This window comes from Macaca thibetana, chromosome 4, assembly GCF_024542745.1.
Source record: "Macaca thibetana thibetana isolate TM-01 chromosome 4, ASM2454274v1, whole genome shotgun sequence".
In the NCBI taxonomy this organism is placed as follows: Eukaryota; Metazoa; Chordata; class Mammalia; order Primates; family Cercopithecidae; genus Macaca; species Macaca thibetana.
In genome coordinates, this window is record NC_065581.1 from 126,944,174 (window position 1) to 126,971,859 (window position 27,686).

Genomic DNA, 27,686 nt, shown 5'->3' on the forward strand with positions numbered 1-27,686 from the left:
AATGATATACTGATACTGGGAAATCCTGCACTTAGGCTCGGGCAGTCCTCTGACTTTGGAGGGAAATTGGTTCGTACTCCCTACCTGTTTGTATAAATCTTAGCCTGTGTGAGCCCGCTCTGCAAGGGGGGCCCATTCAGTACTGGAAACCCAGTTTCCCGCCCACCTCCTCTGGCCGCAGGGGTGTACCTGGATCTGTGCTTCTGCGTCTCTCACCGAGACACTAAGGGAGCTGCCGGTGGAGCCTGAGCGGGGCCTCTTGTCCTGTCGCAGCAGCTCGGGGCCTGCGCTGAAGGAATGCCGCATTTGCCCTTGGTCCATCAAGTGCTGCGGACGCTGAAGCAGTGGGGAGTCCTGGCCCCTGGGACCCAGTGGCTCTCCTTTCTTCTCCACTTTGACCTCTTTGGGGAACGCGGCCAGGTTGTGCTGCTGTTTCCTCTTTTTGTATTCGGTCATCAACTTTGAAATGGTCTTGTCGGCCGCCATGGTGTAGATTTTGTTGCCTGCATTCTCCCACCACTCCTTCTTCCGGCTGGGATCCTTCTTCTCTACTTTGGGGCTGGGGGGCAGCAGCAGCAGGTCCCCACCAGCGGTCTTCAGGCTCAGGGACTCGCCCGTGTGCTCCCGGCACTGGCTTCTGTCGTCCTCGGAAGGGGTTTCTTTCCCAGAGAAGCCCCCCGTGGATGGGGTGGATGACTCGGACTGGAAGGAGGGCAGGATGAAGAATGGGTCGCCCTTGAAGATGGGAGGCTCCTCCAAACAGTTCTCCAGGTCCAAGTGCATCTGGATGTAGTTGTTGCACAGTTCCATGCACAGCTTGTGCAGCCTCTTGACCAGCCACACCCAATCTGCGTTGCTGACAGGCTGGACGCTGAGCAAGGGCATCCGTGCCCGCCACTGTCTCTTCTCCTTGCCTCTCGGGGGACTGACCTGGGCGGTTTCCTCAAAGATGTCTTCATCCTCCGATGAACACTGCTGGGAAGAATCTGTGCTTCTCTCGTCGTCCTCAAAAAGGACCTTCTTCACTTGCTCGGCCGTGATGGTTTCTTGATTGGTGAGAACAGCACACACCAGGGCGTGGAAATAAATGTTAAAGCTCATCGCAGACTGACGGTAGAGGTTGGCGGCGCCCCCGATGCCAGACACTTTCTTCAGCAGGCACTTCAGCCCGGGGCTGGTGTCAAACTCCCTGGCAGTCCTGTAAGAGTCCAGCAGCAGGTCGAATATGACTGCCAAGTTCTGCATGGAGATGTATCTGAGGAAGCCAGCCAGCTTGGCTTCTGGCACTTGGATCGTCTTTTCCTCTCCAGGAGAGGGGCCTTTGACAAACTCTTCTAACAAGATGTCATATAAGTTCTGGAGTAACACCTGATGGGACAGCAGGCTCACCACAATTTCCCTGAAAGACACGCTTCAAGTGAAAAGAGAGGGATCGATGAATGGTTTTCTGCCCTACATCAGGTATTTCAAAGCAATATAGACGTTACCCATTTCAGAATGATATATGCAAATTTACAAACTAAACTACCTCTACTCAAATGTCTTCCGTGAAAAAAGGCATACTTTTTGGGCATTACATGATAACCATTTTAATCACAACTAGTGGACTTCTTGACACTTTAAAAAATTCCCAAAGCTATAGAATATAAGTTATGATGCCAAATTAACAGTTAACATCAAGATATATTTGTGAAAAGATATCACAGTTGAAGGGGGCTGGGGGCTTTTTTTGCCCTTGGGAACACAGAATACATTTTGGGTTTTCCTATAACCCATCGCATGAGGTCAGGTGTGGAATTTTCCATTTGTGGTGTCTCGCTGGCACTCAAAAAGTTGGGGTTAGGGATGCTCAACCTGTCCTATGTTTGCCAAATTTTTAAATTCACCAGTGTGGTTCAGTGTGGTTTTGGTTTCCAGTTTCATTTCTTTTCACTGCTCTTAGAATTTTATGAAAATAGTTGAGGCCATTATATGGCCAATTAATGCCCCAAACTGGATAATTATAAAATTATGACAACTGTTATTAATTTCAAAGGTCTAGCCATCATGTTAATAACATTTTGCTTTATGTCTCACTATGACTTTGAATGTAAAAATTTGTATAAGTAGGAAAAGTGCTTTTCTAACAGCAGAAAATGACAAATCCTGCATAAATCTCAATGTCACCTTTGCCCTTTGTCTAGTCCTCACTGAGGGAAAACACATTACTCTCAAAAACAGCAACCTTTTAAAATAAATCACGTTCACTTTTTTGTGGTAAAATAATACATAAAAGTTACTATTTTAATTTTTTGTGTATACAATTCAGTGATATTAAGTATATTCATAATGTTGTGTAACCATTACTGCTATCTATTGCTAAAACTTTTTCATCATTTCTAACAGAAACTTTGTACCCATTAAACAACTCTCCATTTCCCCAGCCTCAGCTCCTACTTAAGCTACCAGTAAACCCAAACATGCGTTCTTCTGAAAAAGAGGGCTCCAAAAGCTTATACCAACTTGGTCCAAAAGCTATCAGTTTGTTCTAATGTTTTCTGTCCATACTATAAGGATGTGAACTAAAAAGGGAAATTTTTTAGTCATCAGACAAGTCTGTCCCCATGACACCTATAACATCCTCAAGGGACGGGACACTACCTTATTCATCTTCTTGTCCCCAGTAACCGGGAAAATGGTGAGAGTAGCATTCAGTAAGTCTCCAAGTCAAAGAAGGAAAGCAGGCTGGCTCTGGGCACAGGCTGCCTGAAGGAAATGCTCCCCCTGAGAAATTGCTCTGACATTTGAACCCCACTCCCCTAGGATCCTGGATCCCTGATGCAGGAAGCACCACCAGAGGGGTGAGTTTAATCAGCCTGGTGAAGGCGTGAAACCCTTCGCTCACAACATTGTTTTTTATTACCTTCCCTAAGAAATGAAAAGCCATTTTCCAGCCAACACCTAAAGTGAGGCCAATGCAAAGCCATGTCTGAATTGTGGAATATCTTCATCCACTGAGATCATTTTTTGGATGCTTTAAGAGATACAGCTCCTAACTACGCATGTAAAAAAAGACAGCAAATCCCCTTTACCTTAGGTTTGGGTTAAAGGATGCAGTGACAAGAAAACAGAATGGGAAGGAAATAATACTGAAGAGATTAAGGTTTCACAAAGATAAGTGAAACAATTTTATAGATATGCAGTTCTTAATCATCTATGCTGATAGGAGACAAAGATCTCAAACAAAATCAACAAATAACTTTCTAATTCAGTGTACCCAAGGGTTTCAAGCTTTTTCTCAGCACACCTTTAAGAAGTCTGCCATTCTCCAGATTGGATAATTGAGAATTATTTGCATAACAAGTGGTTGACTTAAAACATGCTAATATACATATATCTTTTAAAAATTATTATACTTTAAGTTCTAGGGTACATGTGCACAACGTGAAGGTTTGTTACATATGTATACTTGTGCCATGTTGCTGTGCTGCACCCATCAACTCGTCATTTACATCAGTTATAACTCCCAATGCCATCCCTCCCCCCTCCCCATATTAGGCCCCGGTGTGTGATGTTCCCCTTCCCATGTCCAAGTGATCTCATTGTTCAATTCCCACCTATGAGTGAGAACATGTGGTATTTGGTTTTCTGTTCTTGCGACAGTTTGCTGAGAATGATGGTTTCCAGCTGCATCCATGTCCCTACAAAGGGCACAAACTCATCATTTTTTATGGCTGCATAGTATTCCATGGTGTATATGTGCCACATTTTCTTAATCCAGTCTGTCACTGATGGACATTTGGGTTGATTCCAAGTCTTTGCTATTGTGAATAGTGCCACAATAAACATATGTGTGCATGTGTCTTTATAGCAGCATGATTTATAATCCTTTGGGTATATACCCAGTAATGTGATGGCTGGGTCATATGGTATTTCTAGTTCTAGATCCTGGAGGAATCGCCGTACTGTTTTCCACAATGGTTGAACTAGTTTACAATCCCACCAACAGTGTAAAAGTGTTTCTATTTCTCCACATCCTCTCCAGCACTTGTTGTTTCCTGACTTTTTAATGATTGCCATTCTAACTGGTGTGAGATGGTATCTCATTGTGGTTTTGATTTGCATTTCTCTGATAGCCAGTGATGATGAGCATTTTTTCATGTGTCTGTTGGCTGTATGAATGTCCTCTTTTGAGAAATGTCTGTTCATATCCATTGCCCACTTTTTGATGGGGTTGTTTTTTTCTTGTAAATTTGTTTGAGTTCTTTGTAGGTTCTGGATATTAGCCCTTTGTCAGATGAGTAGATTGCAAAAATTTTCTCCCATTCTGTAGGTTGCCTGTTCACTCTGATGGTAGTTTCTTTTGCTGTGCAGAAGATCTTTAGTTTAATTAGATCTCATTTGTCAATTTTGGCTTTTGTTGCCGTTGCTTTTGGTGTTTTAGACATGAAGTCCTTCCCCGTGCCTATGTCCTGAATGGTATTACCTAGGTTTTCCTCTAGGGTTTATATGGTATTAGGTCTAACATTTAAGTCTCTAATCCATCTTGAATTAATTTTCGTATAAGGAGTAAGGAAAGGATCCAGTTTCAGCTTTCTACTTATGGCTAGCCAATTTTCCCAGCACCATTTATTAAATAGGGAATCCTTTCCCCATTTTTGTTTTTCTGAGGTTTGTCAAAGATCAGATGGCTGTAGATGTGTGGTATTATTTCTGAGGGCTCTGTTCTGTTCCATTGGTCTACATCTCTGTTTTGGTACCAGTACCATGCTGTTTTGGTTACTGTAGCCTTGTAGTATGCTAAGTCAGGTAGCATGATGCCTCTAGCTTTGTTCTTTTGACTTAGGATTGTCTTGGCAATGCGGGCTCTTTTTTGGTTCCATATGAACTTTAAAGCAGTTTATTCCAATTCTGTGAAGAAAGTCATAGGTAGCTTGATGGGAATGGCATTGAATCTAGAAATTACCTTGGGCAATATGGCCATTTTCATGATATTGATTCTTCCTATCCATGAGCATGGTATGTTCTTCCATTTGTTTGTGTCCTCTTTTATTTCACTGAGCAATGGTTTGTAGTTCTCCTTTAAGAGGTCCTTTACATCCCTTGTAAGTTGGATTCCTAGGTATTTGATTCTCTTTGAAGCAATTGTGAATGGAAATTCATTCATGATTTGGCTCTATTTGTCTGTTACTGGTGTATAAGAATGCTTGTGATTTTTGCACATTAATTTTGTATCCTGAGACTTAGCTGAAGTTGCTTATCAGCTTAAGGAGATTTTGGGCTGAGACAATGGGGTTTTCTAAATATACAATTATGTCATCTGCAATCAGGGACAATTTGACTTCTTCTTTTCCTAACTGAATACACTTTATTTCTTTCTCTTGCCTGATTGCCCTAGCCAGAACTTCCAGCACTATGTTGAATAGGAGTGGTGAGAGAGGGCATACCTGTCTTGTGCCAGTTTTCAAAGGGAATTTTTCCAGTTTTTTCCCATTCAGTATGATAATGGCTGTGGGTTTGTCATAAATAGCTCTTATTATTTTGAGATACGTTCCATCAATACCGAATTTATTGAGAGTTTTTAGCATGAAGGACTGTTGAATTTTGTCAAAGGCCTTTTCTGCATCTATTGAGATAATCATGTGGTTTTTGCCTTTGGTTCTGTTTATATGCTGAATTACGTTTATTGATTTGCATATGTTGAACCAGCCTTGCATCCCAGGGATGAAGCCCACTTGATCATGGTGGATAAGCTTTTTGATGTGCTGCTGGATTCGGTTTGCCAATATTTTATTGAGGATTTTTGTATCGATGTTCATCAGGGATATTGGTCTAAAATTCTCTTTTTTTGTTGTGTGTCTGTCAGGCTTTGGTATCAGGATGATGTTGGCCTCATAAAATGAGTTAGGGAGGATTCCCTCTTTTTCTATTGATTGGAATAGTTTCAGAAGGAATGGTACCAGCTCCTCCTTGTACCTCTGGTAGAATTTGGATGTGAATCTGTCTGGTCCTGGACATTTTTTGGTTCGTAGGCTATTAATTATTGCCTCAATTTCAAAGCCTGCTATTGGTCTATTCAGGGATTCAACTTCTTCCTGGTTTAGTCTTGGGAGAGTGTAAGTGTCCAGGAAATTATCCGTTTCTTCTAGGTTTTCTAGTTTATTTGCATAGAGGTGTTTATAGTATTCTCTGATGGTAGTTTGTATTTCTGTGGGGTTGGTGGTGATATCCCCTTTATCATTTTTTATTGCGTCTATGTGATTCCTCTCTCTTTTCTTCTTTATTAATCTTGCTAGCAGTCAATCAATTTTGTTGATCTTTTCAAAAAAAACCAGCTCCTGGATTCATTGATTTTTTGGAGGGTTTTTTGTCTCTCTGTCTCCTTCAGTTCTGCTCTGATCTTAGTTATTTCTTGCCTTCTGCTAGCTTTTGAATGTGTTTGCTCTTTCTTCTCTAGTTCTTTTAATTGTGATGTTAGAGTGTCAATTTTAGATCTTTCCAGCTTTCTCTTGTGGGCATTTAGTGCTATAAATTTCCCTCTACACACTGCTTTAAATGTGTCCCAGAGATTCTGGTATGTTGTATCTTTGTTCTCATTGGTTTCGAAGAACATCTTTATTTCTGCCTTCATTTCCTTATGTACCCAGTAGTCATTAGGAGCAGGTTATTCAGTTTCCATGTCGTTGAGTGGTTTTGATTGAGTTTCTTAGTCCTGAGTTCTAGTTTGATTGCACTGTGGTCTCAGAGACAGTTTGTTATAATTTCTGTTCTTTTACATTTGCTGAGGAGTGCTTTACTTCCAACTATGTGGTCAATTTTGGAATAAATGCGATGTGGTGCTGAGAAGAATGTATATTCTGTTGATTTGGGGTGGAGAGTTCTATAGATGTCTACTAGGTCCGCTTGGTGCAAGGTTGAGTTCAATTCCTGGATATCTTTGTTAACTTTCTGTCTTGTTGATCTGTCTAGTGTTGACAGTGGGGTGTTGAAGTCTCCCATTATTATTGTATGGGAGTCTAAGTCTCTTTGTAAGTCTCTAAGGACTTGCTTTATGAATCTGGGTGCTCCTGTATTGGGTGCATATATATTTAGGATAGTTAGCTCTTCCTGTTGAATTGATCCCTTTACCATTATGTAATGGCCTTCTTTGTCTCTTTTGATCTTTGATGGTTTAAAGTCAGTTTTATCAGAGACTAGGATTGCAACCCTTGCTTTTTTTTGTTCTCCATTTGCTTGGCAGATCTTCCTCCATCTCTTTATTTTGAGCCTATGTTTGTCTCTGCATGTGAGATGGGTCTCCTGAATACAGCAAACTGATGGGTCTTGACTCCTGAATACAGCAAACTGATGGGTCTTGACTCTTTATCCAATTTGCCAGTCTGTGTCTTTTAATTGGACCATTTAGTCCATTTACATTTAAGGTTAATATTGTTATGTGTGAACTTGATGCTGTCATTGTGATATTAGCTGGTTATTTTGCTTGTTAGTTGATGCAGTTTTTTCCTAGCATCAATGGTCTTTACATTTTGGCATGTTTTTGCAATGGCTGGTACCGGTTGTTCCTTTCCATGTTTAGTGCTTCCTTCAGGGTCTCTTGTAGGGCAGGCCTGGTGGTGACAAAATCTCTCAGCATTTGCTTGTCTGTAAAGGATTTTATTTCTCCTTCACTTATGAAACTTAGTTTGGCTGGATATGAAATTCTGGGTTGAAAATTCTTTTCTTTAAGAATGTTGAATATTGGCCCCCACTCTCTTCTGGCTTGTAGAGTTTCTGCTGAGAGATCTGCTGTTAGTCTGATGAGCTTCCCTTTGTGGGTAACTCGACCTTTCTCTCTGGCTGCCCTTAACATTTTTTCCTTCATTTCAACTTTGGTGAATCTGACAATTATGTGTCTTGGAGTTGCACTTCTCAAGGAGTATCTTTGTGGTGTTCTCTGTATTTTCTGAATTTGAATGTTGGCCTGCCTTACTAGGTTGGGGAAGTTCTCCTGGATGATATCCTGAAGAGTATCTTCCAACTTGGTTCCATTTTCCCCCTCACTTTCAGGCACACCAATCAGACACAGATTTGGTCTTTTCACATAATCCCATATTTCTTGGAGGCTTTGTTCATTTCTTTTTACTCTTTTTTCTCTAGACTTCTCTTCTCGCTTTGTTTCATTCATTTGATCTTCAATCATTGATACTCTTTCTTCCAGTTGATCGAGTCGGTTACTGAAGCTTGTGCTTTTGTCACGTATTTCTCGTGTCATGGTTTTTATCTCTGTCAGTTTGTTTACGGCCTTCTCTGCATTGATTATTCTAGTTATCCATTCTTCCATTCTTTTTTTCAAGATTTTTAGTTTCTTTGCACTGGGTACGTAGTTCCTCCTTTAGCTCTGAGAAGTTTGATCGACTGAAGCCTTCTTCTCTCAACTCGTCAAAGTCATTCTCCGTCCAGCTTTGATCCATTGCTGGTGATAAGCTGCATTCCTTTGGAGGGGGAGGTGCGCTCTGATTTTTTGAATTTCCAGTTTTTCTCCCCTGCTTTTCCCCCATCTTTGTGGTTTTATCAGTCTTTGGTCTTTGATGACAGTGACGAACTGATGGGGTTTTGGTGTGGGTGTCCTTCCTGTTTGTTAGTTTTCCTTCTAACAGTCAGGACTCTCAGCTGTAGGTCTGTTGGAGATTGCTTGAGGTCCACTCCAGACCCTGTTTGCCTGGGTATCAGCAGTGAAGGCTGCAGAAGATAGAATATTGCTGGACAGCGAGTCTTGCTGTCTGATTCTTGCTCTGGAAGCTTTGTCTCAGGGGTGTACCCAGCCATGTGAGGTGTGAGGTGTTGGTCCGCACCGAGTGGGGGATGTCTCCCAGTTAGGCTACTCAGGGGTCAGGGACCCACTTGAGCAGGCAGTCTGTCTGTTCTCAGATCTAAACCTCCATGCTGGGAGAACCACTGCTCTCTTCAAAGCTGTCAGACAGGGTCATTTACATCTGCAGAGGTTTCTGCTGCTTTTTGTTTAGCTATGCGCTGTCCCCAGAGGTGGAGTCTACAGAGACAGGCAGGCCCCCTTGAGCTGCAGTGGGGCCACCCAGTTCGAGCTTCCTGGTTGCTTTGTTTACCTAATTAAGCCTCAGCAATGGCAGACGCCCCTCCCCAAGCCTCGCTGCTGCCTTGCAGTCAGATCTCAGACTGCTGTGCTATCAATGAGGGAGGCTCCATGGGCATGGGACCCTCCCATCCAGGTGTGGGATATAATCTCCTGGTGTGCCATTTGCTAAGACGCTTGGTAAAGCGCAGAATTACGGTGGGAGTTACCCGATTTTCCAGGTGTTGTGTGTCTCAGTTTCCCTTGGCTAGGAAAAGGGATTCCCTTCCCCCTTGCACTTCCCAGGTGAGGCGATGGCTTGCCCTGCTTCAGCTCTCGCTGGTTGGGCTGCACCAGCTGACCAGCACCGATTGTCTGGCACTCCCCAGTGAGATGAACCCAGTACCTCAGTTGAAAATGCAGAAATCACCCGTCCTCTGTGTCACTCGCGCTGGGAGCTGGAGGCTGGAGCTGCTCCTATTCGGCCATCTTGCTCTGGGAATCGCTAATATATATATATCTTAAAGTACTAATTAAGATTATGTGGATTAAGTAAAGCTTGGGGCTATCAATGTCAAGGCTATTAAAACAAACCCAAACCAACTAACACAGGTTTCTCTGCTTAAATGCTGTAATCTGGTTTTAGGATTACATCTAAAGTATGCACCTGGCCAGCATATAGTTTTCCATAGGTCTAACTCATCTTCCACTACATCCTATACTGAACTAAGAATTGCCCCTGCAAATAAGAGTCAAATCTAAGAATGCAAAGCATAGAGAGTTTGGCTGAGAGCTCCTAAAGAATGTTAAGGAATGTCTTTTGCCTCAGTGACCAGTGGGATTGGTGAAAGAATTTAATATGCTTATTTTGTTTTGCCTAACTACAATGAGTGGGCAATTGCCTATTAAACGTGCTAGGAAAATTTATGAGCCATGTTGCTATATTTTCAAACTGTAACCTTTTAAAACCAATAATATAAGGATATTAGGCTATTCCTCCTATGTTTTATTTATAATTTGAATGCAACCTATTCCTTTTTCCTACTTTTACATCAAAAATATTTCAGCAAGAATAACTGGCTGAATGTGAATTAGAAATAGGAAAAAAGGAAGAAAAGAACTGAAATTCTGAAGTAAATCAATGCTTAAAGATGCCAAAGGATTGAACAATCTTTGGTAGATAAAAAAATGACCAACACTTAAAAATCAGTGACTGGTGGTTGAGGGAAACAGACTAGAATTGGTAGAGTTTTATTGCTGAAGTTGGGTGACTGGTTCACATTTATTTTTTATTCATGCTTCATAACTTTTGAACATTCTACATTTTTTTTGTATGTACCAATAATTGACCAAAAAATTATTACCTAGAAATTTCACCCAAATAATTGTTATATTAATCAAACTGCCCTGCTAACCCAGCTACCTGTTTGTTTGTTTTGAGATGAAGTCTTGTTCTGCCACCCAGGCTGGAGTGCAGAGCGATCTCAGCTCACTGCAACCTCCGCCTCCTGGGTTCAAACGATTCTCCTGCCTCAGCCTCTTGAGTAGCTGGGACTACAGGCATAAGCCAGCATGCCTGACCCAGCTAACTTTTGGACAAATCACCCAGAGCTTGTGAAATGATACCAACTATCTTTATTTGGGCTGCCGTAACAAATACCATAGACTGGGTGGCTTACAAACAACAGAAATTGGTTTCCTGTAGTTCTAGAGGCTGGATGTCTGAGATCAGAGTGCCAGCATGGGTGGCTTCTGGTGAAGGCCCTCTTCCAGACTACAGATGACCACATGGCAGAAAGAGGGCAAGGGATCTGCCTCTTCTTTTAAGGACACGAATCCCTTTCATGAGGGCTCCACCCTCAAGACCGAATTTCCTCCTGAAAGGCCCATCTAACATCATCACATTGGGGGTTAGGAGTAAAATACATCAATATTGGGGGACACATTCAGTCTACTGCAGCAACTCTCTCCTTGAAATGGGAAACGGCAGAGGCCTTATGCCCAACCAGACCTAGTTTTTTTTTTTTTTTTTCTTTTAAGACAGGGGTCTCGCTCTGTCACCCAGGCTGTAGTACAGTGGTATGATCACTGCAACCTCCGCCTCCCGGGTTCAAGGGATTCTCCTGCCTCAGCCTCCTGAGTAGCTGGGATTACAGGTGCACACCACTATGCCCGGCTAATTTTTGTATTTTTAATAGAGACAGGGTTTCACCATGTTGGCCAGGCTGGTCTCAAACTCCTGACCTCAGGTGATCCGCCTGCCTTGGGTTCCAAGGTGCTTGGATTACAGGTGTGAGCCACTGCGCCCAGCCCAGAGCCAGTTTTGATTCTGACTCCACCTCTTTGCAGTTGTGTGTCCTCGGGCAAGGGACCCAAGCCTCTCTGTATGTGCCCTCACTGTGTTTCATATAGAGTGCTCAAATACTTAGCATTACTATTAATGTGTCAGAAGTTTAAAAGTGGGAAATCTTGGTCATTGCCTTCATCCTCAAATCTAGAACGATATTTTTAAGGGAGGATGATAGTGTTTAGAAAGGTAAGTTTCCTGGGGCAGAGCATAGACCTTTTTGTCTTCCAATAGCCATTATTGTTCCTGGGGAGGTTTATGCGCTTCTCACTGAAACAATCAGAACCATGCCTCAATTTACTTCTTATTTTTTAATGAGACAAGGTTTTGTTCTGTTGCCCAGGCTGGAGTGCAGTGGCACAATCACGCCCACTACAGCCTGGATCTCCTGGGCTCAAGTGACCCTCCCACCTCAGCCTCCTGAGCAGCTGGGACTACAGGCGCATGCCATCACGCTTGGATACATTTTTTTTACTTTTTTGTAGAGATGGCTCTCACTATGTTACTCAGGCTGGGCTCGAATTCTGAGCTTAAGTGATCCTCCTGCAGTTCTGGGATTAGAGTTGTGAGCCACCGCACCCGGCCCCTATTTTTGTTTAAGATAGTAAGTGTATGACATTATGGGTTGGGCTGTGTTCCCCCAATTCATATGTTGAAGTCCTAACCTCAGAATGTGACTATATTTGGAGAATAGGTCTTTTAAGAGGTAATTAATTCAAAATGAGGTCATGAGGGTTAATTTTAATTCAAAAATGACTGGTGTCTTTATAAGAAGAGGAAATTCAGATATACACCCGTACAGAGGAAGTCCCTGTTAAGACACAGGAAGAAAATGGTCATCTACAGGTCAAGGAGACAGACCTCGGAGGAAACCTTCATATCTGACTTCTAGGTGCCAGAACTGTGGGATATATGGTTCTGCTGTTTGAGTCACCCGGTCTGTGGTACTTTCTGTGGCAACCTGGGCAACCTAATACATATGAAATGTGGGGAATTTGGTTACAGGGCTAACCGTTTTTATGGAAACCTTTGCTAAATGACTCCACAGATGTTTTCAGTATTCCTGGCCAAAGCTTGGATTACAATGCGTGAGAACTGGAAGTGAATGAACGTTCTTATTCATAAGCACTCTATGAGTTGAGATTTAGGTACTTACCTTTTCTTGGTGTGTCCATTTGGTTTTTCATCAGGAGGCAGCTCAATAATGAGTTGGCAGGACTGAGCATGGTCAAAGTTGTTTGGTGTCTTTGGTGAGCACTGGGTGTCCAGCATAAACACCTGTATAGGTGTGCAAAGGTACATTTCAGAACTCCAGTGTCCTCTGCTTGACCTGTCAGGGATCAGCTGGATGACCCTGGGCAAGTTAAGCCTCATCTATAAAATGAGGATAATGGTTTCCTATTTGATATGTTTGTTGAGAGACTTAATTGATACGTGTATATTACATATGCAAATCATTAGAACAGAGGAGTAAATAATCAGGGTTAGCTGCTGACACTAATACTAGCAACACTACTAGTTCTACTATGTGACAATTCATTATACCCCAAATAACAGGTATTGGCACTTAATATTAACTACAAGTAAATAAAGAGGGGCTTTGTAAAAGATTCTCTCTGATTTTTGAGTCTTTGGTATCATATTCAACACAGGGATAAAAAATGAGTTGGGACTTCTGTCAGGATTACTGGTGGTTACTGATAGGGCCACAGTGCTCTACTAGGCATGGCAGATGTGACTAAGAAAATACTGAGCACTATTGGCTCTCTGACCCAAATGATTTTCTTTTACATGACTTAAAATACTCTCACTACTTTCCTCTGGAAAGATTTTATATATATAATATATATATTATTTTGCATATTATAATAATATATAATATATCATATAATCTTATATATAAATAAGATTATTATATATGATATATATTAAATATATATATCCTATATATATCATATATATATAGGATCTCACTCTGTTGTCCAGGCTGGAGTGCAGTGGTGTGATCATGGCTCACTGCAGTCTCAACGTCCTAGGTCAAGTGATCCTCCCACCTTAGTCCCTCGAGGAGCTGGGACCCAGGTGTGCACCACTATGCCCATCTATTTTTTAAACATTTTTTTCCTTTTTTTTCAAGTTTTAAGTTTGGGGTCCACGTGCACTATGTGCAGATTTCTTACATAGGTAAACGTGTGCCATGGTGGTTTGCTGCACAGATCATCCCATCATCCAGGCATTAAGCCCAGCAACCATTAGCTATTCTTCCTGATGCCCTCCCTCCCCCATCCCCCACAGGTTCCCAGTGTGTGTTGTTCTTTGCCATGTGTCCATGCATTCTCATCAATCAGCTCTCACTTATAAGTGAGAACATGCAGTGTTTGGTTTTCTGTCCCTGTGTTAGTTTACTGAGGATAATGGCCTCCAGCTCCATCCATGTTCCTGCAAAGCACATGATCTCATTCCTTTTTATGACTGCATAGTATTCCAGGTACCACATTTTCTTTATCCAGTCTATCACTTATGGGCATTTAGGTTGATTCCATGTATTTGTTATTGTGAATAGTGCTGCAATGAACATGTATGTGCATGCATCTTTATAACAGAATGATTTATATTCCTTTGGGTATATGCCCACTAATGGGATTTCTGGGTCAAATGGTATTTCTGCCTCTAGGTCTTTGAGGAATCACCACACTGTCTTCCACAATAGTTGAACTAATTTACACTCCCGCCAACAGTGTAAAAGTGTCACTTTTTCTCTACAACCTCACCAGCATCTGTTTTTTGACTTTTACTAATAGCCAATCTGAGTGGCGTGAGATGGTATCTCATGGTGGTTTTGATTTGCATTTCTCTAATGATCAGTGATGTTGAGCTTTTTTCATATGTTTATTGGCCACATGTATGTCTTCTTTTGAGAAGAGTCTGTTCAAGTCCTTTGCCCACTTTTTAGTGGAGTTGTTTTTTCCTTGTAAATTTGTTTAAGTTCCTTGTCAATTTCATAGAGATGGAGTCTTACGGTATTGCCTAGGCTGGTCTTGCACTCCTGGGCTCAAGCAGTCCTCCTGCCTTGGCTGCCCAAGGTGCTGGGATTATAGGTGTGAGCCACCATGCCCGGGAAGGTTAGAATACTTTTAAAATATTTTCTTGCAAAATCTTGTAACAATTATCAGATTTTCAAATAATGAGTTATTTTAAGAGTGAATACATAAGGAAAATTTGGGATTGAGGAAGAAATAGAGAAGTATTAAGTAGTATTAAGTATTAAGAAGTGAAAGATTGTCCAGTTGTGGTGGCTCATGCCTATAATCCCAGCACTTTGGGAGGTTGAGGCAGATGGATCACTTGAGGTCAGGAGTTTGAGAACCAGCCTGGCCAACAAGGTGAAACCCCATCTCTGCTAAAAATGCAAAAATTAGCTGGGTGTGGTGGTGCACACCTGTAATCCCAGCTACTCTGGAGGCTGAGGTAGAAGAATCACTTGAACCTGGAGGTAGAGGTTGCTGTGAGCTGAGATCACACCCTGCACTCCAGCTTGGGCAACAGAGCAAGTCTTAAAAACAACAATAACAATAACAACAGCAAGAACAAAAAACAAAACAACAAAACAGAAAAAGAAGTGAACAATTCACTAAACAGTTCTTGCTGTTCTTCTCCATTAATGATCTATTTCAGAAGATTCTCTTGCTGTATGATTGGACAGGGTTGCAGAGACCACTGCAGGCACACGTGTAAATGCTTTAGCCAGATGTACTAACTGCATATTTAGAGCAGCTATCCCTTTGGAGGGCCACCTTCTTGGTTTCTCTGTTCTCACTTCTAGCTACACCATTGCTGTAGCAGCCACAATTGCCATGCTGCTAGCAGTGGCTCTTCGTTGCAGCCTTACAACCTTTCCTTCCCAACTTCTGCAGACTGGCCATGGAGGCTTCAGTGGGACATGCTGCCTTCCTTCAGAACCAGCAGAATTATCAAGTCCCAGATGTTAGGGCATGTGCTCAGCAGAGATGTGAGAAACCGAAGATAGAAGGTTCTTGTCCCACTACCTCAGGATACCTGGGAAAAGCCCCAAAGAAGCCAGACCTGGCTAAGAAACTTCTCAACTGACTGAGTTCTTTACATGGGTAATCAGGGGATCCCAGATTATCAGTGTGCTAAGAGAAAATTTTATTAAGAATTTAAACAGATCTGGTAGAGAAAAGGGGCCTTGCCTTTTGAGTATAACCTCCAATTCATTTCTTCAAATTTAACTCAAATGTGACAGTTCAATTACATTTGTAAAACTTGTTTAATATTTTAAATACATACCATGCATACACATGCATATGCATATGCAAAATAGTTTCTTCATATGAAGACCCAATTCAGACATGTCTGTTGCTATTATATGATGGAATATTTAGCCAGTCAATGGTTGTTGGGAATTTAGTCCATTTCCATTTTTCACTACTATGAATAGCATGGTTATGATTATATATGAATTTGGGGATGGCATTTAGCTGGACTGCTGCTGAGAGTCACATCCAGGGTTTCCTAGAGGCAGACTGCTATGTCACTTAGGAGCTTAGGGCATATCTGTAGTTTGTGATAGTACTATATTCTTCCGATATTTCTGTGATTCAGTAACCTATTGATTCAACAAAGACATACTAAACATTTTCTCTAGGCCTTGCTCTAAAAATACCAAGGTAAATACACAGAATGTGTTCTCTGCTCCTCAGGAGCTGACAATCAAATTTTGTGACTTCTTACATGTGTCTCAAGAAGAGAAAGCCATTGGTATATGATGATTCCTGCATGAGTGAATACACTTGAATTTTAATGCTACATTCAACTCAAATGTAGTAAGCAACTTTTAAATGTTAAGTTCTGTGTTGTGAATGAAAGATATAAGAAAAAAGCCCAAATAAGTTTGCCATTGTTAGGCACTCATAGTCTAGCAGTTAACAGTAATAGTTAAGCAAATACTTACAGATAGCTCAAGCAAGTTACGTACAAAGGACAGTGATTCTATTTGATCTGGGCACTGGAGGATGCAACAAGCAAGAGATGATGGACAGGAGGTAATGCTGTTGATTGGGTTCATGTCATTCCTGGCAAAGAATGGTACTGGCAAGAGTTGGGAGCAACAAAGTGTATGTCCCTCAGGGAATGAAAGGCAATTTGGTGATGCAAGACCTTGAAGGAAGGTCTCCCAACATGCATTTCAAGTTTCTAGAGGCCCTGAGATCAAAAGCCCCTGCCCTTACCTGCTGGGCCATGGCTCGGATGCGCCAGTACTCGGCCTCGGCACTTGGGGAGGAGGATGGGGCCGCCACCCGCACCTGGCAGCCTTCCCCGCTGAAGCTCTCTGTGCCGCTGTGGAAGCAGCCCAGCAGGTCCTGGGGAGAAATAGCAGATGCTTACTGAGTGCATCCTGGTTCATGGGCCAGGCCCAGTCTTGGATCTGAGATCGTTACTGTGTCTGAGATAAAAGTACTGACCCAGCAACTTCTTTCTCACCCTCTGCAAGATCTAAAGTGAGGCTGCCTGCTCAGAGGAGGCAGAACCCATGTGCCCAACATGATAAGGGATCAGGAGCTAAAGACGGTTAGAACTGCTCCAGGGAGGGCTTCCTCCCAGTGATGTACCTTCACTGGCTTGAGTGTGGCAGAGAACGCATCTTGCAGGGCACAGCAGGCAAGCCTCCACATCTCCTCAGTGAACACAGGGCCTGCTGTCACAAGGACGTATCTGCCAAAAGAAACAAGTTGTTGTTTTTTTTTTGAGACGGAGTTTCAAAACAACATTGCTCTTGTTGCCCAGGCTGGAGTACAATGGCATGATCTTGGCTCACTGCAACCTCCACCTCCTGGGTACAAGCAATTCTCCTGTCTCAGCCTCCTGAGTAGCTGGGATTACAGGCATGTGCCTCCATGCCTGGCTAATTTTGTATTTTTAGTAGAGACAGGGTTTCTCCATGTTGGTCAGGCTGGTCTTGAACTCCCAACCTCAGGTGATCCACCCACCTTGGCCTCCCAAAGTGCTGGGATTACAGGTGTGGGCCACCGCACCCGGCCACATAGGAGTCTTGAATTCCATTTTGTTGCCACAAAATTTAGGCCATATGGACTCATGCATAGGTTTATTCTGCAGCTCCCTGCCAAGTCTCCCTGTCTCAACCGTCCAGTATTCCATTGTCAAAATACTACTTCCTAAACCATTTTAATATAGAAATATCAATGGATCCCCTCTACAAATAGGCCAATCATTAAGCGTAGACTTGTATGCAAGACTGTATATATTCTGTAGTGATTTTTGGATTCTAGTTCCATTTTCCATCACTCCTCTACAACTAACAAGTAAAACCAAACCCCAAACTCTTATTGTCACTTACAACTCTAATCTCAATACTATTTTGTTCTTCTGCTTGGAAAGTCCCCACCTCCCCCATGCCTGTCCACCTTAGGGGAGGTGACCAGTGTCACTGCTACAACGAGGTCCTTGCTTCACTGTCACTATTTTTCATGTGACTCGCTCTCCCACGTGCCTGGCTTATTTCACTTAGCATAATAACCTCTAGTTCCCTCTATGTTGTTGTAAATGACAGAATCCCCCCCCCCAACTTTTTTTTTTTTGAGATGGAATCTTGCTCTGTCGCCCAGGCTGGAGTGCAGTGGTGCCATCTTGTCTTACTGCAACCTCTGCCTCCCAGGTTCAAGCAATTCTCCTGCCTCAGTCTCCTGAGTAGCTGGGACTACAGGTGCCCACCACCACGCCCAGCTAATTTTTGTCTTTTTAGTAGAGACAGGGTTTCACCATATTGGCCAGGCTAGTCTCGAACTCCTGACCTTGTGATCTGCCTGCCTTGGCCTCCCAAAGTGCTGAGAATCCCATTCATTTTTATGGCTGAATAGTACTCCATTGTGTGTATGTACCACATTTCCTTTATGCATTCATCTATTGATGGACACAGATATGGTTTGGCTGTGTCCCCACCAAATCTCATCTTCAATTCCCATGTGTTGTGGGAGGGACCCAGTGAGAGGTAACTGAATCGTGGGGCCTGGTCTTCCCCATGCTGTTACAGGGAATAAGTCTCATGAGATCTGATGGTTATAATGAGTTTTCTCTGAGCCAGGGGTATAGCTCCAGTCCAAGTCTGAAAGCCTGAGAAGTGGGAGATGTAAGTACAGTCCAGGGGCAGGAGAAGACTGATGTTCCAGCTCAAACAGTCAGGCAGGGAAAGTACCCTCTTACTCGGCCTTTTTGTTCTATTCAGGTCTTCAGCTGATTGGACAAGGCCCACCCACATTACGGAGGGCCATCTGCTTTGCTGTCTCCACCAATTCAAATGTTCTTCTCATCCAGAAACATACCCACAATAATGTTTGGCCAAATGTCTGGGTACCCTGTGGCCCTGAACAAGCTCTCTCTTTGCCTGCCACTATCCATGTAAGATGTGACTTGCTCCTCCTTGCCTTCCACCATGATTGTGAGGCCTACCCAGCCACGTGGAACTGTAAGTCCATTAAACCCGTTTTTCTTCCCAGTCTTGGGTGTGTCTTTATCAGCAGCACATGAAAATGGACTAATACTGACACTTAGGTTGCTTCTAAATTTTGACTATTGTGAACATGGGAGTGCAGCTATCTCTTCGATATAATTATTTCCTTTATTTTGAGTATATACCCAGCAGTGGGATTGCTGATCATATGATAGCTCTATTTTTAGTTTGAGGAGCCTCCAAACTGTTCTCCATAGTGGTTGTACTAATTTACATTCCCACCAACAGTGTACGAGGGTTCCCTTTTCTCCACATCCTCTCCAGTATTTGTTATTACCTGTCTTTTGGATAAGCTATTTTAGCTGGCATGAGATGACATCTCATTGTACATTCAATTTGCATTTCTCTTATGATCACTGATGCTGAGCACCTTTCCATATACCTGTTTGCCTTTTGTATGTCTTCTTTTGAGAAACTGAATCAGAATACTTTGTATAATGTCTTACACAATACACATTTGCTGACTGAACACTGAAATGAAGAATTATTAGCACATAGTCATTTTTAATTACAAAAGTCTACTTACAGAAAGCAATTCAAAAAAGCTGATTCCTACCACAAAGACAATTTAATTTCCTTAGATTTTTAAATAACTCCAGCTTTGTGGAGAGTCAGGAAAGCTTTTTCTCACCTAATACAGGAGCAGCCCACTCTGGAGATGGTTTCAGTGGGCTTGGCCACACAGGCGACCAGCAGCTCGAAGAGGTCTTTCAGCATGGTATTGATCATGCTCTCGTACCTGATGTCTATGGGAAACAGCAAAATCACAGTTTCATACAGGTCTAGTGTAAAGGGATAGATTGAAATGGCCATCTACAGCAACAGAGGAAAGTCTGAATGATAAGCAAATATCTGGGAGAAAGAAATAGAACAATGAGAAAAATGGCCATATCCTCCTCCAATCCCCCACCCCCCAAAAAACCCAGTAAAACAATAATTTTCTTGGATTTTTACCCAATTTCAGCATGTTTCATCCACTTCTAGAGAAATAAAAATGAAATATGCAGTTCACTTTTATGTGTTGCTATATCAGAGTCTCACACTGTGCAAAGCAATGACCTGCCCAGGGACATGTGGCTACCCTTAGGGATATGGTTACCAGTTACCACCTACATGTAGAAAAACTCACTTGTTTTCTTTTGCAATTCGTGTTCTTTTTTTGCAGGGTAAATTGTCCTTGCTAAACTTAATAGAGACACAGTTTCTTTTATTAGCTTTGTTACTCTCCCCTGGGGTCAACATCCTCCTTAGTTTCTCTGTCCTCTCCAGCAAGGGGACCTCTTCCCTTACACCATGATATGCCAGTCCTTCGAGTTATAAGCTCTGCGGGTAGCAGCAATGTTTCTTCTGCTCCTGGACACCCAGATCTTCACACCTGTGGCTCCACTGGGACCACAGTGAACACATTCCCTGCCTCTAGGTCCCTCTCCATCTGCTGACTTCAGCATACTGTCCATCCTACACGTTCACAGCCTTTACAAAGTGCCATCAGTATTAAGAAATTTCTCTTCATCCCTAGCCTGTTAAGCTACTTCTTGCCCACAGTGGAAGCCTTTTCTAAAACCCTGCCTCCTCCATTTAGCCTCCCCAGATGAAGCAGGGTGACAAGATATACCCCCTAACCCCCCACAGGCTACAGGGATATTGCTTCTTTTTTATTTATTATATACTTGAATTTGCCTCCCTTCTCCTAATGCACAGGTACCCCAGACCTCTTATTAGGCACTTTGTTTTCCACCACACATATATTTTGAGCATTCGGTTTGAAAATTTTGTAGAAGACACATGGGTATGAATTTTCTCTTTGAAAATCTATTAGAAGGCTGACACTGACCATGTTGTTCTATTTTAATAATTCCCAGGGCAAAAACCCTGCATTAGTATTTGCATCAGGTATTTACTATGCCGATTTAGCTGACGGTGCTGTCTACCAAAGATGTACCCAGAATGAACTGCTCTGGCGCTTCAGATACCTGAATGTAGAAAGCTTTGAATGTGCTCCACCACCAGCTCACAGGACAGACCAATAGCATGCTTGAAATTGGCAGAGGCCACATCCCAGTAGGAATGGTCTTTATGGCTACGGCGGAGCCAAAGGGACATCACAGGAAGCAGGAGGTGAACCACTGCATAGATGCCAAACCCTGGTCCTGAAAAAGAAAAGTCAGCATAGCAACAACCTGTAATAAATGGGAAGCTCTTTGCCTCCACCTGGCATTGTTGCTCTCTTTTGAAGGATCCCTACATTTGCTGAGAAAGTGCAGGGAAAAAGAATTTACTGCTGATGGGGGAATATATGGTCTTCAGTGGCATTTTTCCTTTTTGTTTCTGCAGGGTTTTAGTTATGTGAGCAATATGTGAATATACTCCTAAAACATTCAAAAATATTGCTGGTAAAGCTAAAATATCACCTGCTCAACTCCTAGGACCCAAATGTAAACACACAAATACACATGTGTGTATAAGAAAATACCCTTTGAAATCATATATTTATGAAATCTAACTACATGGGGAAATACAGAGTTTATTTTATTTTATATAAATAAGATAATGTAAACTTTGGTCTGCATACTCATTTTTTTTTTACTTAACAATAGTGTTATAGCTGGCCACAGTAGTGCACACCTGTAATCTCACCTACTCTGCAGGCTGAGTCATGAGGATTGCTTAATTAAGCCCAGTAGTTTGAGATTAGCTTGGGTAACATTGTGAAATCCCCTCTCCTAAAAAAAAAAAAATTAGCTGGGCATTGTGGAGTGCTGGTAGCCTCGGCAACTTGGGAGGCTGAGATGGAAGGATCGCTCGAGCCCAGGAATTTGAGACTGCAGTGAGCTATGATTACACCACCTCCTCCAGCCTGGGCAAGACCACCATTTCAAAGAAAACCCCAAAAGTGTTAGAGATTATTCTTTGTCAGCAAATTTGGATATTCCTCACTTTTATTGCCACATACTATTTCTGTTGTATTTACATACAGCAGTTTACTTATCCATTTCCTTACTGATGAACATTTAAGGTATTTCTAATTTTTTGTTTTATAGACTACGCTATAATGAAAATCATTGTGCTTCTTTGCTCAACATCATGGAAATGTTGATGAGTTTTTGAAGTTATAATGACAAAAGCAAAGCATCCATTTTATAATAAATATGGAAATTACATGAGAATACAAAAGAAAAAACTCATCTAGAGATAATCACATTTTGATGTATTTCCTTTTAGGACTTTTTGAAAGCATGTGTGTTTGTATTTATAATTGCATAAAATTTCATATAGTTGAGACTGCACTCCATAGTATGTGCATTTTAATATAATGCTTTGTAATTATTCACATCATTAAATATTCACAAATATTAATTTTAATGCCTGCAGAATATTTACCACAATTAACCGCTTCCCAATTAGGGTGTTCATAATTTTTTGGTATTCAAGATGTTTCAGCAAACATCTTATATATACAATTTTGTCTTTATTATTGATAATTTCCTTAGATGACAGGCTCCTAGGAACAGAAGTGGATTAAATGCTCTTTACACACATTTAGTGGCAATCAATGTGAAAGCAGAAAATGGTACTGATGAGTAAAACAGATTTAGAAATAGTAGTTTGCAATTCTATAAAATACCTACTTACTCTTTGATGAAAGGCTTTTGACTTTTTAACATGTGGGAGTATGTATGGTTTTTTTGTTAAATAATATAAACTTTGCTATAGATTTTGAAACAGTATCAATTATCAAGTCTTCATTATAGTGAGTACAGACCTCTTAGTATGAAAGTGGCTTCATTTAGGGTCTGATTGTTAGTAAAATACTTAAATTTCTATAAAAAAGGTTTTTTTATCTTGAGAAATTGGGATGAATAAATGTATATACTAAAATTGATTAATTCACAACAAGAAATAAATTCCTAAAAGTCATGCTTTTCTTATACTCTCAGGGGCCTTGTACTAGGCGAGCACTAAATGTCTTTTTCCAAATCTAATCACCTACGACCTTTACACAAACGGGGTGTTGCTACTTTAATACTGCATATAGTTGCAAGTGGTTTGTTTATATTACTGCAAGACCCAGTAAGCCCAACCAACAGCCCAGGGCCCAAGAGTATGTGACTGTGAGATCCTGCCTCAAAGGAAGGCTGTGACCATGGAACACAGCAAAGCCAAATGGCTCATGGAGACACTGATACCATAGCCTTGATCTGATTAACGTGGAGCTCCTGCACATCCAACTAACTGGCCACCACACAGTCCTTGTAACCAGACTTCTAGGAAGACAGGTAAACAATACACAGGCCATATCTTAAACATCACTACCATTCAACAAACATTTATTGAGCATCTCTTACGTGTGAAGCTTTGTACTAAGTCTAGGAAACAGTGAAAACAGGCAGACACCTGCAGAAATACCCTCATGAAAAGAGTTATATGTATATCCACTCCTCCAAAAGACGGACATAGAAATATTTACCTGGTGTTTTGGTCACATCTCTCAGTAGCTCAAAGAGTAAATCCAAAGTTGGTGGTTGGTGCTGCCGTGGACAATTGGACACAGCCGCTGTCAGCTGCTCCAGCAGGATTATCCAGACTTCTATCAGACCTGGAAACCAAAAAGCAGACTGGTATGAAATCCAGTTAGACACAATGAATAATCATCCTAAGATCCAATTAAACATTGTATGTAAACTGCCAAGTGCTATACAGATGTGAGCCATCACCCAGCGTGTTAGCCTTCAGTGGCCATAGACATGAACAGATGATGATTTATGTGTTCTAACAAAGTCAAGGGGGAAAAGTACTCACATTTCCTCCTTCTTCCCCTTTAATAAAAAGGTGATAGGGTAAGGAAATTCTACTACGTTGAAATGGCTGTCAGGTTTCTTGGGAGCCGACGATAACAAATAAGATATCCATCCAGTTCTATCACCTTCATCTATCTTTTCTTAAAAATGATTTTATTGTGGTAAATATGTAGAGCAGAAAAAGCCATTTTAGCCATTTCTATGAGTATAATTCAGTGGCATTCATGACAACAATGTTGTGCAACTATCACTGTTTCCAAAACGTTTTCATCTCAAACAGAAACCCCGGAGCTATTAAACAGTTACTGTCCTTTCTTCCTCACTCCAGTCCCTGGTACCTCTAATGTACTATAAATTATGGTTGATTTTGAGGTGTGATAGTGGTGTCGTGCTTATGCTTGTTATCTTTAAAGAACACACACTGAAACATCTACAGATGAAATGCTATGTTGAGGATTTGCCTTAAAATGTGGAGAAAGAGGAAGAGAGAGTAAAGATATACATGATCCAAGATTAGCCATAAACTGATAGTAGTTGAAGCTGCGTGATAAGTCCATTATATTATTCTGTTTAGTTCTGTATATTCTACATATGTATATCTGTATATGTATGTATTTTGTATATTCAAAATATACAAGTTTTGCATATGTTTGACATTTCCATAAGGGGGAAAATTTAATTATTTGCCTTTGAAAACCAGAGGAATAATATCTGAGAATGTATCAATGTTGAGGATTGTTTAATTTTATAAAACGAATTTAAAGCTGTTACTGATGTTTGTTCTGATTTACCATGTCTACATAATGATAACTTTAAAGTCCTTGATACATTGATTATGTAGAAAACTTAAGTGCTGGACTGAACTGTATCCCTTAGAAGATGGGGTTCCTAGAAAAAAAATCAAAGATTTGCACAAATGGGAAAGAGAATGCTCGCCGTTACAGACACAACCATTTAAAACTGTTTTAAAGAATGTATTATAGATAAACAACATAAGCTTCTGCTTATAATTATCTGGGTTTGAGGTTTAAATGCTAAAAATTGTTCTTATCTAATCATTAAACTGAAACCTCTATTAGGCAATATCTAGCCAACTTCCAATACTTTAATTGTTCTCTATATTAGATATTCTTTCCTATAATTACTCCTCACAACTAATCTGAACTTGTGAGATTTTGTTGTTTATAATCTCCATCAAAATTCTTAAATCTCTTGGCCACTCCCATAAAATCTGTAACACCAAAATAAAACAAAACAAAAAACCTTCCCCTCAAAAGTCCTTTTATAAAAGAGTTTGAAATAACCTATACCCAGAAATTAGACCCATGTGAGGGTATGATATCCAATTCTAGATGTAGAACAGGACAGGGTCTTCTGAGACAGAAGACAGAAGGCATGAGCATGAGTTAATCCATCTGAAAATGATCCACAGTTACTAGTTTGAACTCTGATTCACAGGAGATCACATGGATGATCCACAGTTACTAGTTTGAACTCTGATTCACAGGAGATCACATGGGACCTAATCTGAAACAAATTCTTTAAAATCATTCCTTTCATGAACCTTCAGCTTCAACAGTCACAAATAGATTCTCTCTTTAGTAATGGCTTCATTTCCCCAGTCTCTAGCCAAATAGTCCTGAAGGAAGTAATTATATAACGATTTGTTTTCTAAAAGATATTAAAAGACAATTACCAGTCAATTTAAATACCCAGGCACCAATGGAACTTCATTCCAATTTGCTAAAGTCAAGAGAATTGAGAGAAACTACTTAAGTGGAATCTGCAAATCTGCACTAGTTTTAGACAGAGGAATCCATTTTAAAAGGATGGGTATAGAGGCATCCATTGTAAAGTGATGTTTTTGGAAAGTCCATGGAAACTTTAAGCAGACTTATTGTGACAGAATTTCAAAAAATAACCACAAAAGTAGATGATCATTCTTATGATCTACGCTATGGTTTGAATATTTCCCCCAAAGTTCACATGTTCATGGAAAGTGCAGTAAAAGATTATTCTGGAGTCTTACGATTTAATGTCTGCTCTGTTGTGTTTTTGGACTCACCTGGGGCATGTTACTCCTGTCTTGCCTATTTCTCCCCCTTCAGAATGTGAATGTCTATCCTATGCCTTCCTACCATTGTATTTTGGAAGCATGCAATTTGTTAATTTCACAGGCCCACAGCTGGAGAGGAATTTGCTTTGGAATGAATCATGTCTTTAGCCTCAACTGTACCTGATTTAGATGAGACTCTTGAGGTGCTGCTGAAACAAGTTAAGGCTTTGGGACTATTGGGATGGAATTAATGTATTCTGCATGTGAGAAGAACCTGAATTTTGGGGGCCAGAGTGGGATGCTATGGTTTGAATGTGTCCCTCAAAATTCATGTGTTGGAAACTTTATCCATAATGCAACAGTGATTATGGCAATTAGGTGATTAGGTCATGAGGGCTCTGTCCTCATGAATGGATTAATATTGTTATGAACCTGAGTTAATATCTTGGGAGTGGGTTCCTGATCAAAGCATGAGTTTGGCCCCCCTTCCTTTCCCCACCACCCTGAACTCCTTGAGTGCTCTCTTGCCCTTCCTCTGTGGGATGACACAGCAAGAGGGCCCTCATCAGAGGCAAGCCCCTCAACTTTTGGCTTCTCAGTCCCAGAACTGTAAGAAATAAATCCGTTATTTATTACTCTCAAGTATTCTCTTACAGAAGCACAAAATGGACTAAGACAATTCCCAGAAGCTTAAGGTACTTCATTTATGACTTAAGCTTCTGGGAATATGAACACGGCAAATAACCTAGTTTAGTCCAATCAATTAACTTACCGGTGTCATCATCAAAATCAGACAGGACTGATTCAATTCCATCCTCACTGCTGGCTGACTGTTCCTGAAGCCTTCGAGGCAAGCTGGCAAGTCTCCCACTAAGGAATATTGGCTTCAAGGGCATTTTGTAGATTTTGGCCAATAACTAAATTTAAAAAGAAAAAAAACCCTGCAATTATATATTGGAAAAAGCTGCATTGTGGGTTTTAAAGAATAATGAAATTATACACTAGTACTAAAGGGAGATGGGAAACGGGACATTGAAAATTTGATTGTTCGTGATTTGGATTTATAAAGGTAGCTTAAAAAGAGGCATTTATCCCATGAAGCAGATGAAATAGCATTCAATGGCAACAAAAAAGTAGAGGGAAAAAGGATCCTATGGATAATTATTCAGTATTTTAATTACATATGAGTTTTATAGATGTTTATAAACCTACCGAGGGAACCATGAAACATGCCAAGAATTTTTGCCTATGGGAAAAAGTGTTCTTTGGGGATCACTGAGAAGACAGTCCACAGACAAATGAGATACCAGACTCAGATTTCTCCTTCCCTTGACTCAACCTCTGAGGGAACACAGGGGCAAGAGCAGTTGGAGAAATGAAGGAGGCTGGGGCCGGCAGGGGACAGGAAGGTCTCAGAAGCAGAGCCAGCAGAGTGGCCTGGGCTCTTTATTCCCGTCTTGGGACTAGCGCCCAGGCACCCCTGAGCTCTCTGTTACTGGGACAGACTTGCAAAGACCCTTATGTCTTCATGAATTAGAATCCTGCCATGTCCACATTGTTCAAGGAACCAGGGCTATGAGCAAACAGACAAAATTCCTGTCCTGGTGGGTCTCACCAACTACAGTCCTTTCACAAGTAATTAAATTTTAGACATAAATGCTACAGGGAAAACTAAACAGGTGGTACTAGAAATAGTGAAGGCCAGGCATGGTGGCTCACGCCTGTAATCCCAGCACTTTGGGAGGCTGAGGCCGGCGGATCACTTTTGATCTGGAGTTCGAGACCAGCCTGGACAACATGGCGAAACCCCATCTCTACTAAAGATACAAAAATTAGCTGGGTGTGGTGTTGCATGGCTGTAATCCCAGCTACTTGGGAGGCTGAGGCAGGAG

The 27,686-nt window shown here is 41.3% G+C and overlaps 1 protein-coding gene across 1 annotated transcript in view; it reads right to left on the reverse strand.

Annotated features, from left to right (window-relative positions):
* The window catches only part of ARFGEF3 (ARFGEF family member 3), a 190,354-nt gene that overhangs the window by 9,187 nt on the left and 153,481 nt on the right, over positions 1–27,686 (reverse strand). Inside the window, exons 26-33 of the mRNA XM_050787319.1 lie at positions 26,567–26,711; positions 23,408–23,536; positions 20,913–21,089; positions 19,571–19,685; positions 17,024–17,126; positions 16,643–16,774; positions 12,550–12,671; positions 190–1,411 (exon numbers count right to left, since the gene is read on the reverse strand). Coding sequence (XP_050643276.1) covers positions 190–1,411; positions 12,550–12,671; positions 16,643–16,774; positions 17,024–17,126; positions 19,571–19,685; positions 20,913–21,089; positions 23,408–23,536; positions 26,567–26,711 — 2,145 coding nt within the window. The remainder of the gene's footprint in view (positions 1–189; positions 1,412–12,549; positions 12,672–16,642; positions 16,775–17,023; positions 17,127–19,570; positions 19,686–20,912; positions 21,090–23,407; positions 23,537–26,566; positions 26,712–27,686) is intronic.